Here is a 20,427-nt window from a genome sequence, read left to right as displayed (position 1 = left end):
GGCCATCCTGTGTATGCCAGAGTCCTTGCTGATACAGGGTAATGGTAGGCAAAGCCCAGTGGAGGTGTCAGGAATTCAGCATCCAAAGGAATAATGATATGATTGGCTTGGACCTTCTCTTTATAATGGAGGTTCTATATGTGAACAGCCAATTAGAGGGAGAGGCTACGGGGAAGAGGGTATTTTAAATGTGCAAAATAGTCCAGGGGCAGAGGAAACTTCTAGGGTAAAATGATTTCTATGACATGATAGACAAAGTCTGGTGGATATGAGTCAGGAGTGTAGCCTGGAGAAAAATAGTTTATCTATCTATCTATCTATCTATCTATCTATCTATCTATCTATCTATCTATCTATCCATCATCTGTCTATCTATCTTCTATCTATCTTCTATCTTCTATCTATCTATCTATCTATCTATCTATCTATCTATCTATCTATCTATCTATCATCTATCTATCTACCTGTCTGTCTGTCTGTCTCTATCTGTCTATCCGTCTATATGTATGTGTATACATGTGTGTATATATGTATATATATGAATGTATGTACACACACACACACACACACACACACACATATATATATGTATCTATTTCTATCTGTGGATGGAACGTATATACCTATTTGTATTTGTACCTATATGCACATGTATATATTATTTTTTCTCTGAATCAATGTCAACTCATGTTGGGGATTGATTTTTTTTCTTTAACTACAAATGCTATAACAATGTCTGATACATAGAAAGTACTTAATATATACTTGTTATTTGATAAAAATACTGATTATTTTACATAATATATAAAGTAGTAGGTGATCTATAGGTAATATACATTGTAAGCTCCAACTATTAATCAATTTTTTCAGTTTTGTGTAAGTAAAAATTACTGGGTTGGCCATTTGAAATAATTTCTAAGTTCCTGAAGATCACAAGTACTTCAAGTACATATATATATATATATATATATATATATATATATATATATATATATATATATATATATATATACATATATACATATATACATGCACACATATATGTGTGTGTATACATTTCATTAAATATCTCCCAATTACTCAGAAAATTAACATTTTTGAGCATTTTGAATTATAAATTTCATCCTTCTCTCCTGCCTCAATGATGCTTACTTGAAAAGGCAAGGAATATGATTTTGATTATGCATGTGACATCATGCAAAATATTTCTGTATTAATCATGTTATAACAGAAAACAGAGACAAAAAAGAAGAAAAAAAGATAAAGAGTATGCTTCAATCTGCTCTCAGAGCTTATAAATTCTCTCTCTGAAGGTGAATAGAATTTTGCATCATGCTTGTTTTGGAATTCTCTTCAATCATTGTCTTCATTAGAGTAGCAAATTCTTTCAGAGTTGACCATCCATCCAATATCACTGTTATGGTGTACAATGTTCTTTTGGATCTGTTCAGCTTGAATCTTTGTGCTTATGAAAGACTGGATTAGTATGGTCACATATAGTTGTGTATTGTATGTTTAATCTATTTCACTGATCCATCACTCTATTTCTTAGCCAGTACCAAATAGTTTTGATAATTACTACTTTGTAATATAGTTAGAAATCTATTGCAGCTAGATTACCCTTTTTGTTCATCGATTCCCTTGATGTTCCTAACTTTGGGTCAAAAGAATGGTTTTATTACCAATTTTTTTCTATCTCTACAAATTTTTTATTGGTAGTTTACTTGCTATGACACTGAATAATTAACTTATATAGACTTGCCATTTTATTATATTGTTTCAACCTAAAAACAAGCAATTAATATTTCTCCAGTTATTTAGATCTGTATATATTTGTGAGGAATTTTTTTTTAATTGTCTGTATATACTTCCTGGGTTTGTCTTAGCAGATAGAATCCCAACTATTTTATATTGTTTAGTTTAAATAGAATATAGTTTAGTTTAAATAGAATGTGTTTTTTTCCAGCTTCTCATGCTCTGTTTTTTTTTATAGTATATAGAAATGCTGATGATTTATATGGATTTTTCCTGCAACTTTGCTAAAGATGCTAGTTATTTCAGTTAGTTTTTTTTTAAGTTGATATTCTAGCATTCTCCATTATATCATCTGCAAAGAGTGATAATTGTCTTTCCTCATTGCCTATTTTTATTCTTTCAATCTCTTTTTTTGCCTCATAAATATAAACTAGCATTTCTAATCTAACATTGAAAAATAGTTATGATAATAGACATGCTTGCATTACCTCTGATCTTGTCCAGACGACTTCAAGTTCATCCCTGATACAGATAATGTGTGCTGATGGTTTTAGATATAGTACCTACCATTTTTAAAAAGGCACCATTGATTCCTATGCATTGTCATGTTTTTAATAGGAATGGGTGTTGTATTTTGTCCAAAGATTTTTCTGCATTTATTGAAATAATTATATGATTTTTTGTTGTTTTTACTATCCATATGATGAATTATTCCTAACATGATACCAGGTCTGCATTCCTACTGCAAATCTCATCTGATCATAGTATATGATTTTTGTCATTTTATAGCTGGAATTTCCTTAGTAATTTTTTTTAAATTGCATCAATAATCACTAAGAAAATTGATCTGTAGTTATTTTTCCCCAGTGTTGTCTTTATCTCCTTGCTTTAGGTATCAGCATCATATTTGCTATTAACTTACACTGTTTCAAGACCTATAGTCTTTCAGGATAGATACTGTGAATCTTGTGAAATCCTGATTGTCTTTTCCTCAGTATTAAAGTTATGTATTTTTTTCTTATTGTTTGCAATATTTTCTCTTTCACCTGAGAATTTTGAAACTATGACATTCTTATAAGTTTTCTTCCTAGGATCTCTTTCAGGTGGTGATCAGTGGATTCTCTCTATTTCTGTTTTACCTTCCTGTTCTAGAATTTCAGGGCAATTGTCCTTAAAAACTTCTCGTAATGTTATATCAAAATTCATTTTTTTTTATTATCATATTCTGACAGTTCTTATTGTCACTCCTCTATCTGTTCTCCAGGTCAGATTTGTTTTTCTATTTTTTTTTCTAGTTTTATTATATCTTGGTGTGGTGTAATGTCATTTGATTCAATTCATAGAATTCTAGGGTTATTATTTTATTTTAAGATTTTGTATCTTATTTTCTAATTGGTTAACTTTCTTGGGATTGTTTTTATTTTCTTTTTGTATTTTTTCCCCTACTCTCTTATTTGCTGTTTGAATCCCTTTCCAAGTTTTTCCAAGATTTCTTTTTGGACTTGTGACTACTTGACATTCTTTCAGGTAGGTGCGGCTTTTTTTAACCTCACTGTTTTCTTCTGAATCTTCTTTTACAGATCTTCTTTTACACCAAAGTAGCTTTTAATAGTTTGGTTCTTTTTCCTTTGCCTACTCATTTTTGTTTTTAATTTTTCTTATTTTATTTTTAGTATCTTAATATTATCAAGTTTTAATCCCAAGTTGTGGGTAATGTTGTCCTAGGCCTCAGGTCCTTCTAACTGGTGTTTTTTGATTTTTGTCTGGGAGCAGAAATTATACTGTTCCAATGATTATCTGATCATTTGACTATCCAGTGATATTCCTCTTCAGAGTTCCTGTTCTCTGGGGGTCAAAAGCAACACTGCTCCTCAGCGATCCTACTCACTCTTAACCAAAACTACTCTTTTCTGCCCTTTAACTATGACCTTGGAAATGGATATATTCAATGGAGTTGTCAAATAGCATCTGGTCCTGTGTCTTGTGCTATCATAGGTCTCCCCTTATTTCCCATGCCCCCTTACCAGCTCCAGCTTGGGAGCTCCTGACATTGGTGTTTCTCTTACCACCATTAGTCCTACCACTAGCGTTTTATTCACATAGGCTCTGGGCCATCTTCCACCTCTGGGTCACAGATCTCGCTTTCTGACCTCCTAAGTTGTTTTGGGCTGGAAAATCTGACCTTTTGTTGGCCCTGCCACTCCAGAATTCAATTTGGGGCATTATTTTAAAGTTGTTTAGAAGACAATGTTGAGAGAGTTCAACTCATTGCTTTCTCTATTTCATCATATTTGTTCCACACTCAGAAATTCCACAAGTAGTTTGAAAAATCAAATATGAGGCAAACATGACATTCTCAAACTTCACTTCTTATTACAACCAAATAGGGACTTATTTATGGAGTGTAAGGAAAGAAGCCATTGTATATTTCCGATATATTTTTGTGGCAGAAGAAAAAATGAAAAATCCTTTTGCATTAATATTACACTTAAATTTTGTAATGAACTATTGAATTCTGAAACTTAAATAGTATTATGCAGTGACTTGAATTATATCCCAGGAACTAGAGGGAAAAATGCACTCTTTAATATACTGCAGAGGGCCTGATTTTTATATCTAGTGATGTATCATTCAACACTCCAAATACACGTGTGACTGCTTCTATTAACTTGACAGTGAGATGAACACAGCCAATGATAATTAACCTCAAATCAGAAGTTGATTTCACTCAAATCCCCATTTGCTACTGCACTATGTTGGAAGAGTGGCAATGTTTCAAAGTGGGCAATTAACTCTATTAGCTCTACTGCATGAAATACATATATTAGTAATAAAATGTATTTTTAATGTAACAAAATACTATTTTGTCATAACTCAAAAGAAAATATATGATCATTAATCTTCTTGCCTCTCAATTTTCATTCAAAAATAGTAATTTCTGACTTTTTTCTTGCTGTAAAGATTAAATATTCACAAGCACAGTTACTGAGAAACAGCATGATATACAGGATAAAATATTGGATGAGGAGTCAGGATTACTTGAGTTCAAATCCCATAGAAGGCAGATTTTAGATTGTGACCCTGTCAAGTACCTGAAACTCTCAGTTTTGCATTCCTCTTCCAAAAAATAGGGATAAAAGCATCTATAGCAGTGATTGTGAAGATCTAATGAGATAATGTATGTAAAGTGATTTGAAAAACCTTAAGTTCCACATAAGTGAGAGCTATTATTATATTTTGAAGGGTATGTTTTTAAAGGTATTAATTTATTTCGAAAAGTACATTTAAACCCTGAGAATATTCATGACTTAAAATGAATAAAGGTTTCAATTTCTCCTCACCTAAAATTTGAGAACCTTACTATAATGACTATCATTTTGAAGTTTGCCCTAATTATGGAGCAGCATACTAAAGCATGATACTAGCTATATTTAAATTTCAAGGAAACTTTCATAAGTATTGTTGTGTTAAATGCAGAAACAACGTAGACAATGGCTGAAACACTATGTACTTCAATTTTTCAGTGAGCACTCACTGTGTTCAAGTCTTTCATCTTCTACTAAAATGCCTCCAACTTGCATTAAGGAGGCCTGATTACACTATGATCCATGTAGGCCCATTGGCTTGAAAAGATCCACAAGAATACCTTCATTCCATTAAATCTGACAGGATTCCAAGGATATTGTGGATACTTTTGTGTTTGAGACCACGCAGGAATCCCAAAATATATGGAGCCTCAGGCAAGATAGAGTTGTCTTCATTTCTGCTAAACTGAATCCAATTCTTTCCAATGAGCTGAGTAAATCTGTGACCTCTTTAGATATGAAATTAAAACCTACATTCCTTATCTGTCCAATAATATTGGTTTATAACAGTTTATTATATCCATACTCAGTGTTAATGTAAAACCAAAATAACACATACACATTTTCTTTTATGTTATAATAATATCAGTATTTAGGGGAGAAGGGAGAATTTGCATTCTGAAGTAAATAATCAGTAATTGAACATGATCAGAGGAAGACTAGAAATTTTTATAGGTTATTAAAACAAGAGAATTTAATACTCTCATTAGATAAAGATTTGTAAGTTTGGACTATAATAAAACAGCTATGCTTCCTTTAATAATACTGTTTTTTGTTTAGATTCTTTATCTTAGAGGATGGCAGTCTCAAGATATATAATGTTACCAAGTCAGATGCAGGAATATATACTTGCATAGCCACAAATCTCTTTGGCATTGCCAAGACTTCAGGCAACCTGATCATCAAAGGTAAATTTACTTCATTTGTATTTTATTTATATTGGGAATTTGTGTATCTGATGACATCATGTCACTGGTTTAAACTCCTTGATTAAAAAATTCTAATTTTACGATTCTTCCCTAGTTATATTGACAACCAACTTGAGGCATTCATATTTTGATATTCACCAAGTGCCAACACACAGAGGAGCAGTGGTTTCAAGTCTTTGTAGTTGGTTTATACCTCTCCATTTGAACCATCATAAAGCATCTCTCAGAGTTGGTGTTTCTAAAACCAGCTGAACATAACATTGGAGGATAATTAGTCACAAATTGCAGCTTCGAATCAAAATATTTGAGTTTCCTCAAATGTCTTCATGCACTGGGCTATGGAGATGTTGAAGTCATTTAACTCATGCAACTTGTTAAGCAGGACTTAATTCAGAAACATTCCTCTTAGATGCAATTACCTACGTATATAGGCTATGTATACAACCATACTGAATGTAATGCACTGCTGAGTGTGTAAAATAGAACTGTTTCAATAGACAGCTCTTTCAAAGGAGATAAAGATTAAAATGTATGCCAAAAAAAAACGTAGTATTCATGAGTTGCTGCTCTACTCTCACTATCCCAAACATCTAGGCCTGTACTGTTGAAAATGGTAAAAGAGAATACTGTATTTTAAACTTTCAAAACATATTCTATTCTTTCTATGAACACGTCTTCACATACATTCCCAAAGGACATAATTAGCATTTGAAGGCTTTTCTCTTTTCCTCATCTTTGCTATTTTACTTTCCGAATGCTAATATAATAAGCTTCTACATTCACTTGAAATGGTCATTTGCCTCAATTGATTGGTTCTTTGAATGCATAAAATGAATAACTCACTGAAATAGGGTGAGATGCTCATTGCTCCCAAATGATTGTTGTTGATTTACGAAATTCAGATTTTTTTAAATTTTAAACATCTTTCTCAGATAATGAAAATTTTAAGAGGTTATTCTTTATCGATTCATCAGCTCATTTAAGTGTTTCAGAGAAGATCAGCCTCCAACTCTGTGCCTGGAAGATATTAATACCAACTTGTCTCAAGGATATTTCATTATGACAACTCTTGTCTGCAGAGTTTGAGAACAATATGACTGGTGAAATGTGATGTGTCAAAATCTACCTAGTGTGTTTCATTTCGAAAGCCAGACATTCCTAAAAATTGATTTGTCATTTTTTTTAAAGACAGAAATGGACTTAGTGCTTCTAACACATGCCATGACTGTATTTTATAACAGAAACTCTCTGCAGCCACTTTTCACTCACATCCTTAATGGGAAATAGGTAAATACTCTAATATGCCATATGGCCTTGTTAAGGTGAGGAAAAAGTACGTAGAAATAAAATGTCTCACCTGAAAAAATTTATAGAAAAGGCACCATCAGTATATCTCCTTAAGACATTGATCTTCATTCATTTAAAAGTATTTATATATTGCTCATTACGTACCATTGTAATATGTACTACAGCTATAATATGGAGAGGTAAATGTCTTCTCAACCAGTTAACAAATTGTTCAACACTTATTTAGGAGACCCTGTGCTAAGCTCTGAGGAATCAGCTCAAAAATGGAACAATTTAAGATGGGAAAATGGAAACATTTAAAGGGTTTGTATTCTCTCCAGGGAGTGCATTTATTCTAAGCAAGCCCAATCCTAACAAGCCCTAGTCCTAACAACATCAGGCTTGCCCATTCTTTTGAAAAACTGGGTTATTTATGACAATGGTATTAGTGTTTGAGCCAGTTATTCACATTAAATCAGAAAAAAAAAATCCATCAATTCCATCATCCTCACTCATAAAGACAATAGAAGTCAACATGTGGAAACCAGAAAATGAGATGCATCTGTGACGTACATTTATCAGGGTGAAGACCCTATGGATCATCTCCATGAAAAGGCAACGTAATTAAAAAAAAAATAAGCTAATGTTCACAAAAAATAAAATATAAAAAAGAACAGGATAGAAATAAATTTGTATGAAAGAATCATAATCTTAGGCCTTTATCATTAGAATCACAGGAGTCTTTGCATGTTAATTGTAATAATTATAATTTTGATAGAAATCATTATCACAATAAATAAATGTTTGTTGTCTTTACTTTATTCTAGCCAACAAAAGGACAAAAAATACGTTTCCTGCCCTCACAATATTTTATATTCTAAGTAGAAGAAGCACTATAGGCAAACAATTAAATGTATACAACTATAAACAGTGTAAATGGGGGATTGTTTACAGTATAAATGAGTGGTAATCTCAAAAGGAAAGGTCTAGTAATAGAAGTGGGTTCCAGGAAATTGGGGAAGGCATCTTGAAGAAGGAAGGAGGTGATTCTGTTGCTTTGGGTAACTGCCAGTGAGGAAGCTCATAATACCAGTGAAGATGAGCACCTACTCTACAGCTTATAGGTTTAAAGGAGGGTTTGGGATATTGAAAGATTAAGTGGTATGCTCATAGTCTCATAGCCAATTTGTGTTAGAAGCATGATGTGAACAAGTGTCTACATATCTCCAAGGCTATGTAGCTCTCTACTATTCCTCTCTGACTGTATTATCCTCCTCTTCCTCCTCCTCCTCCTCATCATTATCATCATCATCAAAAAGACATGTTTGTAACAAGCAATCTGTCCTGGATAGTTGTGGACAAAGAATTTTTTTTTAAATCCTCTTTTAACACACGCCCTTCTTCTCTTTCATATCATCCTTCTAGGAATTCCATAACGAGGTCCTTGCTTATTGATAACATTTGGATTTCACCTCAGACACTTGATACTCATTAGCTGTGTGACCTTGGGCAAGTCACTTAATCCCAATTGTCTCATCCTGGGTCATCTCCAGTCATCTTGATGAATATCTGGTCACTAGATTCAGATGGATCTGGAGGAGAAGTGAGGCTGGTGACCTGCACAGCCCTCCCTCATTCAAAACAAAGTCAAGTGCAAGTCATGTCATCATTTCTCTGATAGCATGGTTTTCTTTGGCAATGAAGGATGAACACACACTAATATCTGGAACAATTTAAATAAGTTAGACTTTTAAAAAATATGACAATCACTGAACATCATCATTAGTATTTTCCCTAAAAGATGTTTCAGATGAACTTTTCAAATCCAATATTTGCCCTTTATCATGAGCACCCAGTAGACCATGCCATCTTTATCCCTTGTTCATATATCTAGTGAGAGCTAAGAGCTGGAAGTCTCATTTCACTCTATTAGACATTAGATAAACTACAAAAGGTAAATCCTTTTCTCTTTCAAAATCAAAATTTTCTTTCAAAATAAGTCAGTAACCCCCATTGTCTATTCCTGCTCTTAAGGGAGATCCTGACCAAAATTAATTATTTTTCCAAATATTCTCGCCAAAATTCTGTGAGGTTTGTCTGAGATCACACAGTTGAATTCAGCATAGAAGCAAAAATATACTTTAATTTTTAGAGGACAACCATGACAAATATTTAGTGTGTTCTAATGGAATACTACAAAATATGATGTCAGAGACCTTGACTTCAGATCCCTGCTGTGTGACCTTGGGTAAGTCACTCAACCTCTGTAGACTTCATATTCCTTGTCTTTAAAATGAGAACATCTGACTTGTTGGTCTCTAAGTGTCCTTCCAGATCCAGCTAAATGATTCTATCAAGGTTACCTCAACCTATTTGTGTCATCTACTAAAAAATTAACCAACTTGCTTAAAATTGTATTGTCTTGCATGTCTGAGGATCTAAATTCAAAACTCCCCTCTAATATTTACTATAATGTCATTTCAAATAAGATTTTTAAAATCTCTGTAAAAGGCTCATTTCCCTCATTTGTAAAGTGAGAGACTTAAAAGTAGATGAAATTTACAATAGCTTTATTGCTGCTGTTTTGATTTTAAAAGTTCGATAACCATATTTTAATACTTGCAATTTTCAATACTTTTTACTTTTTAACTCTATATGTATTTTAAAAATTTTTTTGAGAAGATGTTTGGTGGCTTTCCATGAGTGTCAAAAAGAATCATGGCAAGAAATATTAAGAATTGGACTAAATGGTACCTTAGTACTTTTCTTCCTCAAAATGTATAATCCTTATACTATCTTTCTGTAGAAAATCACCAAACTCCCCTTAGGAACCTCAGCTTCTTCATTTTTAAAATGAAGGCAATCAAATAGATAGCATCTGAGGTTGCTGCCACATTTATGTCTATGATTTATGATAAAATGAATTATTTAGATAAGTTTTTAACTGGAAAATTTTAGGAGAACAACAAACCATGAAATGTATGTAGCGATGAATTATAGTGATCTGCAGTGTGTTGTTTGTTTTGCCGTTATTTGTTTTATTTCTGGTCAAAGTAACTCATTCTCGCTCTGTTCACAAAACACAACATGTATTCTGGCTGTCATTGAGAGAAGCCAATGTCATTCCTTCTCATTTTTCTTCATGTAACGTGGAAAAACTTAGAGAAACTTCCTAAAGCCACCACACATGGTTGAAACATATAAATTTTCTCTTCCTTTTCAGTTACCAAAAGTACTTTGTTAAAAACACATGTATTTACATACACATTCAGGCATATGTACTGATGTCTGTGTATAGTGTTCCAAAAGTTTTAATAAAATGTGAGTGTATGTTTCTATACTATACATATACATATGTAAATGTTACATGACTATGCCTCTGTATGTAGTTATGTAAGATATGATTCTCTGCAGTTCAATGATTACATAATGTTATATTCATATAGCATGTAGAAATATGCTTGTGTTTCTATATATATATATGTATGTGGATCCAATAATATAATACATACATATATAAGTACATGTATATATTACTTATACAAATATAGATTTAATACACATGAGAAATTTTCAATTCAATATAGATTTAATATGAGAATTGTCTTCCCAAAAAAGAAAACGTAGTTACAAGATTGAGCTTATTTCAGGTCCTTTTTTTAATTTGGGTATTGTTATCTGAGTTTATCTACTACATGGGCTTGAAATTTTGACTTTCATAAACTCAGTGGGATGAGATAATTTTCCAGTACTCTGTTGAAAGCACAATTAGCCTTGATATTACACATTTCATTGGAATTCGCCAAGCGTAATTTGCGACTGTTACAGAAGCCCAGGTTGATGTTTGAAGGGAAACCAGGTTTAGGTGCCTTTTTGCTCTGATGAGTGATGCATTCCATTACATTTAGCAAGAATATATTTACTAAGAGGTATATGAAAGTCACATAAAAACCAGAAATTATTTGATTTGGCATTTGGAAAATTATTAGAAAGCGGAGCAACAGCAGGATATACAAATGATCTTGTTTGCAGGCAACATTTGTTTCTATTTCCCCACTGGAGAAGTTTGGGATGTTCAATTACAGGCCTCATTGCTTCAGCATTATTTTCTACCGAAATGTCGGAACTTGGAAAAGCATATCTAATGTGCAAATTAAGTTTATTGCTGCTCATTTAGTTGTGTATTCTTTGTGATAGAAGTCTTTATTATGCTAGCATATCAAAGGTCCTATCTGGGTTTCTCCTTCAGAATGGAAATACACTTTAATACATATCTAGATTTACTAATGGAGATGAAAGGATAATTGGAAACCAAGAGGCTCTCAAAGGCATTTAAGAGGATTTGAGGTGCTCTGACTGAATATAACTTTGTTGAAACCATAAATATGGTATTAGGGAATGGCAAGACCTAGCCTATATTAGTTGTACTATGTTTAGTGAGATTGTCAGATATAGATTCCATCCAGGATTGAAAAAATGTTTATGGAAAATTCTAATTTTCCCAGTTAAGTTGCAGATTCCAACAAAGTATTATCCATTTCCATCCATCAGTCACATAATAAACAGTTATTAAGTGCCTAGTATGTGCCAGACATTTTGCTAGTTTCTTTAGATACAAAGATAAAATTGAAATTATTTCTGTCCTTGATGAGAATAAATTTCAAAAGATTGCTTGCAATGTTTTTTTTTTTAAAGGTGCCCTTCATGAAAAAAACTTGAAGCCAAATATATTTTGAGAAAAAGAATAATTTGTGCAATCAAATATTAGACTATCTTACCAAAAAGGAACTTCTTTTCCTTTCAATATAAGTTAAGGAAGCTATTCAGAGGATAATTGGAAAGTTTGTGTTTTGCAATAGTTTATTATCAGAAAGTAAAATCAGAGCTCAAAGAAAAAATATTGACTGTGAATTTTTTTAAGATCAAATATCTGATTTTTTTTTTAATATAGGGAATGCTTAATGAGGAAATTTGCTTTGCTAAAGTAGACTAGCACTTGCTGTGCAATGAAGGAGACTTTGAGAGTCAACTGGAACATGAGATGTTAGTTGACTTGGCAAAGACATATATCAGACACAAAACTATTATCACTCCTTCCCTCCTTCCCTCTCCCTTTCTCTTTCTGTCTTTCTCCACAGGTAGATAAATAGGGATAGATATAGACTGAGATACAGATATAGATGTAGACATATTTACAGATATAAATTCGGGTGCAAATACAGATATAGATATAGATGATATGTAGACCTAAATACAGATATAGACATCGATATGAATTGTCTTATTTTAGCCTTACAACTACCTTGGGAAATGAAGAGTATGTAGCCTCAGAAATACCTAGGTGAAAGGTGGTGACAGAGGTAGTATTAAATCTCTTACTCCCACCAAAGTTCAAACCTATTCACTGTAACCACACTCTCCTGAATTCCAATGGAAATCTACTCATTGAAAGAACTTCAAGACCAAATCATCAGAAGATGATTCTTTATTGACACTCATTCTGAAATGAGAAATGTCAAATAAATTCTCCTTATATACAATTTATCTTGCAGATTGCAGCAAATTGTGTGTGATTAAAGTTTTAATTTTATTGAAGAAAATTTTATTGCATTATGCTTTAAAAGCAGTACATTTAGTATTTGTGCTTTCTACATTTGCTGGTGAGATTTTTTTCAAATTTATTAATTTGTTTTCAGTTTTCAACAATCATTTTCATAACTTTAAAATTTTCTCCCCCTCCTTCCCCAAGATGGCATGTAATCTGATATAGTTTCTACATGTGTATTCCTGTTAAACACATTTTCACAATAGTCATGTTGCATAGAAGAGTTAAAATGAATGGGAGAAACCATGAGAAAAACAAAACATAAAGGAGAAAATAGTCTGCTTCATTCTGTGTACTGACTCCATAGTTCTTTCTCTGGATGTGGAGGGCATTTTACATCATGAGTCATTTGGAAATATTTTAGGTCTTTGCATTGCTGTGAAGGGCTAAGTATGTCAAAAACAGTCACACTGTTACTGTGTATAATGCTGCCCTGACTATGCTCACTTCAATTAGCATCAGTTCGTATAAGTCTTTCCAGGTTTTTCTGAAGTCTGACTGCTCTTCTTTTCTTACAGCACAACAGTATTTCATTACATTCATATACCACAACTTGTTCAGTCATTCCCCAATTGATGGACGCCCCCTCTATTTCTTGTTCTTGGACACCACAAAAGGAGCTGCTATAAATAGTTTTGTACATGCAGGTCATTTTTCAATTTGTATGATCTCTTTGGCATACAGCCCTAGAAGTGGTATTGCTGGATCAAGGGGTATGCACAATTTTTAAAAAATTTTATGTATGTATTTTCAGATTTCTATAATCACTTCCATAAGTCTTAAATTCACTCCCCTTCCCTCCACCCTCCCTCCCTGAGATGACATTCAATCTTATATGGGTTCTGCACATACATTCCTTATTAAACACATTTTCACATGAGTCATGTTGCATAGAAGAGTTAAAACAAATGGGAGAAACCATGGGAAAAATCCAAACAAAACAAAACATAACACAAGGAAAAATAGTGTGCTTCATTCTGCATTCCAGTTCTCTCTTTCTTTCTGTGGATGTGGATGGCATTTTGCCTCAAGAGTCCTTTGGGAATGTATTAGGTCCTTGCATTGCTGTCAAGGGCTAAGTCTATCAGAAACAGTCTTTGCACACTGTGGCTGTTAGTGTGTACAGTGTTCCCTTGGTTCTGCTTGTTTCACTCAGCATCAGTTCATATAAGACTTTCCAGGGCTCTCTGTAATCCTCCTGTTCATCATTTCTTATAACAAGATAGTATTCCATTACAATAATACACAACAACTTGTTCAGCCATTCCCCAATTGATGGGCATTCCCTCAATTTCCAGTTCTTGGACACATCTCTCTAGTCAGTAGTGATTCAGAACATTTTTTTCCTATGACTATAGATAGCTTTAATTTATTCTTCTGAAAACTCCCTGTTCATATCCTTTGACCATTTATTAGCTCGGGAATGACTTATAGTCTTATAAATTTGACTCAGCTCTCTATGTGCTTTAGAAATGAGACCTTTATAACACATACTAGTTGTAAAAATTATTTCCCAACTTTCTGCTTCCCTCCTAATCTTATTTCATTGGCATTGTTTGTGCAAAAACTTTTCAATTTGATGTAATCAAAGTTATCCATTTTGCATTTCATAATGTTCTCTGTCTCTTGTTTGCTCATAAATTCCTCCATTCTCCATAAATCTGACAAATAAATTATTCCTTACTCCTCTAATTTGCTTAAAGTATCAGTCTTTATACCTAGATCATGTACCCATTTGGATTTTATTCTGGGATACATTGTCAAGAGTTGGCCTATGCTCAGTTTCTGTCACACCATTTTCCCAGCAGTTTTGGTCAAACAGTGAGTTCTTATCCCAGAAGCTGGGGTCCTGGGGTTTATCAAACACTAGTCTGCTATAGCCATTCACTACTGTGTCTTGTGTACCTAACCTATTCATTCCATTGATCTATTCCCTCTGTTTCTTAGCCAGCACCAAGTGCTTTTGAAGATTGCTGCTTTATAATACAATTTAAGATCTGGTATATCTAGACCACCTTCCCTAGCATTTCTTTTCACTGATTCCCTTGACAATCTGGACCTTCTCCTCCAGATGAATTTTGATATTATTTTTTCCAGCACTATAAAATCATTTTTTTGGTAATTTTATTGGTATGGCACTGAATACAGAAATTAAGTAGAATTGTCATTTTTATTTTATTAGCTCTGCCTATCCATAAGTTACTTGCAATTATTTAGGTCTGACTTTATTTGTGCAAAAGGTGTTTTTTAATTATGTTCATTTAGGCCCTGGGTTTATTTTGGCAGGTGGACTCCCAATGTTTTAAAATTTTAAAGAAACATGAGGCCATCCTCTTTAAAAAGTTCTACAAAAACTTAACCTACTTGAAATTCTTCCCTTTTTTTTATCATTTTCTTCACTATAGAACACTATTTACAACTTTGATTGGTGTCAAACTCATTAACTTCATTGAATGTTGATAGATAGTTTGATCTTATGGACACACTATTTCATTGATTGAGCTAGGAAGTCAGCATTAGCTTTCTGGCTCAGCAAAGGAATATTTTGAAAACACATTGTGTCTTCCCTATCCTTCCATATCTCGATCTCTAAAATACTATAATGATACTTTGCCAATTACCCCTACTTGTCTTTTAGGGCCTTGTGACAATTAATGAGAGAAAGAACCTAATTATCTCCCTGAGGATAGGGGAGATTAGCCTCACTTAAACTCACATTTGCTATAGACTCAGCACTGTGCCCACTGAGTTGGGAAGGCCTTGGAGCTACTTTTGTAATCTGCATGTCACTGGAGCTACTTAGGAAATGCTGTTTACCACATTACAACCAAAATTGTTGATCTACACACTGGTAGATTCTCCCTTCAACTCCTTAAGGCAGAAGTTTTTTAACCTGGGATCCCCAGGTCCAAGGATAGATTTCAGGGGGTTTATTAAACCCTCTCAGACTTCTAATGACTTTTTATTAATATTATCTTTAATTTATAATGGTTGAATTCACTTCAACAAGCCTTTATTAAGCACGTACTGTTAACCACAAAAATTAGAAATCAAATTCTACTTTTCTTCATCTTTCCACTCTTAATAATAAATCTGTCATTTTATTACAACCCAGACTTAGAGTTCTTGGACAGATATTTGACTGCATGTGTAACCATAAAGTGAATTATCATGCGAATGTGATAGTTACCATAATACATAGACAGACCCAATTTAATATTTCATTGCAATTGCATACTACGTCTAGTTTCCAGAAGCTTTGGCAAATGTTCTTTTGCACAATTTAGTGACTCTGTCAAAGAACAAGAACCAACATCAAATCAGGCATGTGTTATTTAGTGAGAAAATTTGCCCTGCCCCTATTAATGACCCTTGGATCTATGTACTCATATTCATGTCCAGACTCTGAAACTTACATACTTCTGAACTTGATACTCATTTTCTTTTCCTTTAATATATTTTTAAAAGTTATGAAAGCTTCTTTTAATACTTGTTTTGGAGTAGAGAGTAAATTACAAGGTAGCACACCTAAAAGAACTGGAAAATACAGCAATTCTTTTCATATTGAAGGAAAGGGTTAGTGTATCTATATTAGAATACAGTAGAACATTTTGATTATGAGTTTTAACCTATAAAACTCAAAACAGAAGAAATGTCTGTTTTCCTGTTCAAGAGAAAAAGTTTCATCCTACCAGTGTCTTTATTTTGGGTTGTTGTTTTTATCTAAATCTTTTCATCCTTACGTTGCCTTTTATTTTGTGTTTACTTTCATTATTGATAAGGTTGAAAGAAAGGTCTCAGCTGAGTTTTCGGTTATTTAAGTAACACAGGAGCTTTTTACAAAGGAATGTATTTACTACAAAAGCTACGATCACAAATATACAAACTTACTCCCCTTAAAGTGTGAAAGGCATAATCCTCCTCTCCTTCAACATCTCTTCAGTCTCTAGGAAGGGAAAGGAGAATAGGTACATAATTTAACTACATTCCCATTGAACACAATCCCAGTTCCAAGTCCAAAAGCTCTTTTGGGTTCAAGTTCCTGCACCCTTGTCTTCTCAATCCACATATTGGTCTTAGCTGCTGTTCTGTTTACTGAACTATCCTGCCAGCAATTTTGACTCTAAAGTCAACATGGCATGAAATCCCTGATCCCATGCAGATCACATTCTGCACCTGAAATTAGGAAGACAAATAATAACACAGAGTGGAAACAAATACTTCAAAGCCCCTTTCAGAACCTGAGTAAAAGAAAGTTAGTTGAGGGAAGGATCATATTTTCCCTCATATCCCTTCAATTCATGGCATCCTCACTGGGTTCACCATATAGGAGTCACTGAAAAGAATGGAATCTCATCAATTTCATGTCAGGGGTTTTTAATCTGAGAACTTCAGGTCCATAGAAGGATTTCACAGGGTTTACGTGGAGCCCTTTCTTTTCTCTTCAATTCATTTCAGTTTAATTCAAATCAACATTCATTTATTAAACATTGATTATTAATTACAAAAATTAGAAATCAAATTCTTCTCTCCATTCCTAACAATAAGTCTGTAATTTTATGACAAACAAGACTTAGAGTTACTGTACAAATATTTGGTTGAGTGTGTAACCATAAAAGGAAATACCATGTTTACTATTTAGATGAGAAGTAAACATGACACATAGACCCAATTTCATATTTCATCCCAATTACATGCTTGTCTAATTTCTTGGGAGAAGCCTCAGTGTATGGTCTTCAATGTCCTCATGCACAGTTTAGTGACTGGGTCAAAGAACAAAATTTTACCTATCACCAATTTTTAAGAAGCCAATTGTATCTACCTGGGAAATAGTGAATGCTACGATAGGCAAATTAAGCATACTCAGATGCCTCTAAAAGCTTGGTTATATTTCACTGAAACCCAACTTTATGCAGCAGTCTACTTTTAGTTTTGACCATTTCTCATAGTTGTATCATAATTCATTGCTATTCATAGTTCATGAAGAAGTCATGAGATTTTTCTGTGAGTACCAGGCAACATACCTTAAAGAAGCAGATTTTTTGTTTGCATTCAATAAGTTTTAAAGATGTTTCATATATCCTTATCCCTTTGAGAAATACTAACACCTTCTCAATTAAATCTTCCCTTGGAAAAAATAGGTTTACAAAAGCATCTAATACAGGAACTATGTCTAACAATGTGCATAAGATTCTGCTCTTATCAACTAGTTCTCTGCTAATATAAGGACTGTGTTATGTAAGATGAAAAATATATCTGATTAATTTCTATAAATATTCTATACTATAGAGTAAACTATATTCATATACTCCATTATTATACATAATATTTTATTGATATGCCATATGACATGTGCTGATATATTATATAAATATAAACAAAGGCTTATTATATTAAAATATTTTCTTATAAATGAAGAATGAGAAAAAATAAACTAACACTTGAATTAAGAAGGAGGTTAATAACAAGCACATTTCTTTCTTTAAAAAAAGTTTTGTCAAAGATGTGGGGTTCTTAACATTCCAAATATCTGCCAATTATATCATTCCATGAAAGGTATCTTTTAAATAAAGTAAAGTGATTAAGTAAAACTAGTAATGTAATGACCTTGTTTAAGAATACATATGCCATTCTACAACTATATGTCTCCTTACCTCACTATTTAAAAAGTAATTAGCTAACATGAATCTACTTTCCCTCTCACGTCTGACTCTACAGCGAAAAAAAGCAAAAAAAAATTCTTTTAATATGTATGGTCAAGCAAAACAATTTCCCTCAATATTAAAAAAAATTATGTGTCTTATTCTGTACCTGAAATTCATCACTTCTCTGTCAGGAATTCTATAATATATTTCATAATAACTCTAAAATAAGATAATATTAAAAAAATATGAAATAGAAAGTTCAAAAAAATTGATGGCAGCAATGATTAAAGTGCTTTGAAATAAAGATACAAGGATTTTAACATGACATATATATAAGTATATGTATATATGTGTGTGTTTATACCTCTCTGTCTCTGTCCATCTGTCTTTGTCTCTTTGTCTGTCTGTCTGTCTATATATATGTACGTATGTACATATATACACATGTGTGTATATACATACATGTATATACTATATAGTATACATTATATATATATATATTTTAAAACCTTATGGAAATGAATGTTGAAAACTGTAAAAAATAAACCAATATATTTGGAGAAAAAATCCATAAAAGGCAAAAAAATAGTTAAAGGCTACAACCAAAAATAGCTCAATCGGCAAATTTCAGTGCAATCCAGCAAAGAAAAGATTGTGTCTCCAAAGAAATAGAGGCCTTCCAAATTTTTCTGAATAACAGTAACTTAAAAAGACCTTAAAGTTCATTTTAATGTCTTTTTAAATATATATATATATATATATAGGAGTCAAGAAAGAAAGGCAAATAAAGTAAGCAATCCAAATATATAGGGATAAAGTCTTAACTTTCTAATGAAGAGGCAGGGATTTTATAATTGTTTTCAGAACTCTAATGCCACAGTATATTATAGTAGCAATACATTGAAACAAGACATCTATGAATGTTTCATTATGTTTTGAATGTGCCTTAAGATAATAAAGAAAGGGAAACAGATAAAAGGCGATGGGATACATTATATAAGAATAGAAAGAATGGACATCTTGATAACATACATAATCATATTATAGAAGCAGAACTATATACATGTATGGGAAGTAGGAAGCAGTAGGACTTCACTTTCATCTAAAGTGGTCAAAAGTGTGACAATCTCTCTCTCTCTCTCTCTCTCTCTCTCTCTCTCTCTCTCTCTCTCTCTCTCTCTCTCTCCCTCTCTCTGATACACACACACACATACAAACACATACACACACCTATGTGAGTTTTGTATGTGATTTAACTCAAAAATAATACAGATAAGACTAGAAACAATAGGGGAAGAAAAGAGGAAATAAGCTTTGTCTTCTGAGGTACTTTTCTAGGAGCCTCCAAGTGAAAGAAGAAATGAGAATTTCTTTAGGAACAATGTTACCCTTCAGATGTGAACTTTTGTCTTGAAGTGAATACTATGAGGGGACTAAATTATTAAACCCTGCTCAAATCCCCTACCAAAAAATGGTGTAGAGGAAAGTAGGAGAAGAAAGAATTAGGGAAAGTGGTTGTGTTTGTTTCTGGTATATTTTGGAAGTAAAAATTCCTATGGAAAAGGTTATTTCACATGGGCAAATGAAACTAAGGTGTTAATCACTGCCCCCTAAAATAGAGGGGAACACATATAGGGGAGGCTTGAACAAATGCTAGTAGAAAAGAGGCACCCTGTCTCCTTCAGGGTTTCTCCCTTAGCAAGCTGGGGTGAGATAAGACTAGTTTAGCACTTTATATGCAAATACGTAGTTGTTTGTATGCTGTCTTCTCCATTACAATATCATGGGCTATCTTTTTTGTTGTTGACGTTGTCTTGTTTTTCATTTCCTTTGCTTTTCTT

General features: G+C 32.9%; 1 protein-coding gene across 1 annotated transcript in view; it reads left to right on the top strand.

The window, feature by feature from the left end:
* Positions 1-20,427, top strand: part of LOC140532284 (contactin-6-like) — a 326,641-nt gene that overhangs the window by 245,747 nt on the left and 60,467 nt on the right. The window contains exon 11 of the mRNA XM_072650698.1: positions 5,901-6,028. Within this exon, the coding sequence (XP_072506799.1) occupies positions 5,901-6,028 (128 nt within the window). The remainder of the gene's footprint in view (positions 1-5,900; positions 6,029-20,427) is intronic.

This window comes from Notamacropus eugenii, chromosome 3 (genome assembly GCF_028372415.1).
Source record: "Notamacropus eugenii isolate mMacEug1 chromosome 3, mMacEug1.pri_v2, whole genome shotgun sequence".
Classification (NCBI taxonomy): Eukaryota; Metazoa; Chordata; class Mammalia; order Diprotodontia; family Macropodidae; genus Notamacropus; species Notamacropus eugenii.
Note: the sequence above shows the minus strand (reverse complement) of the source record. Positions and strands in the feature narration are given on the sequence as shown.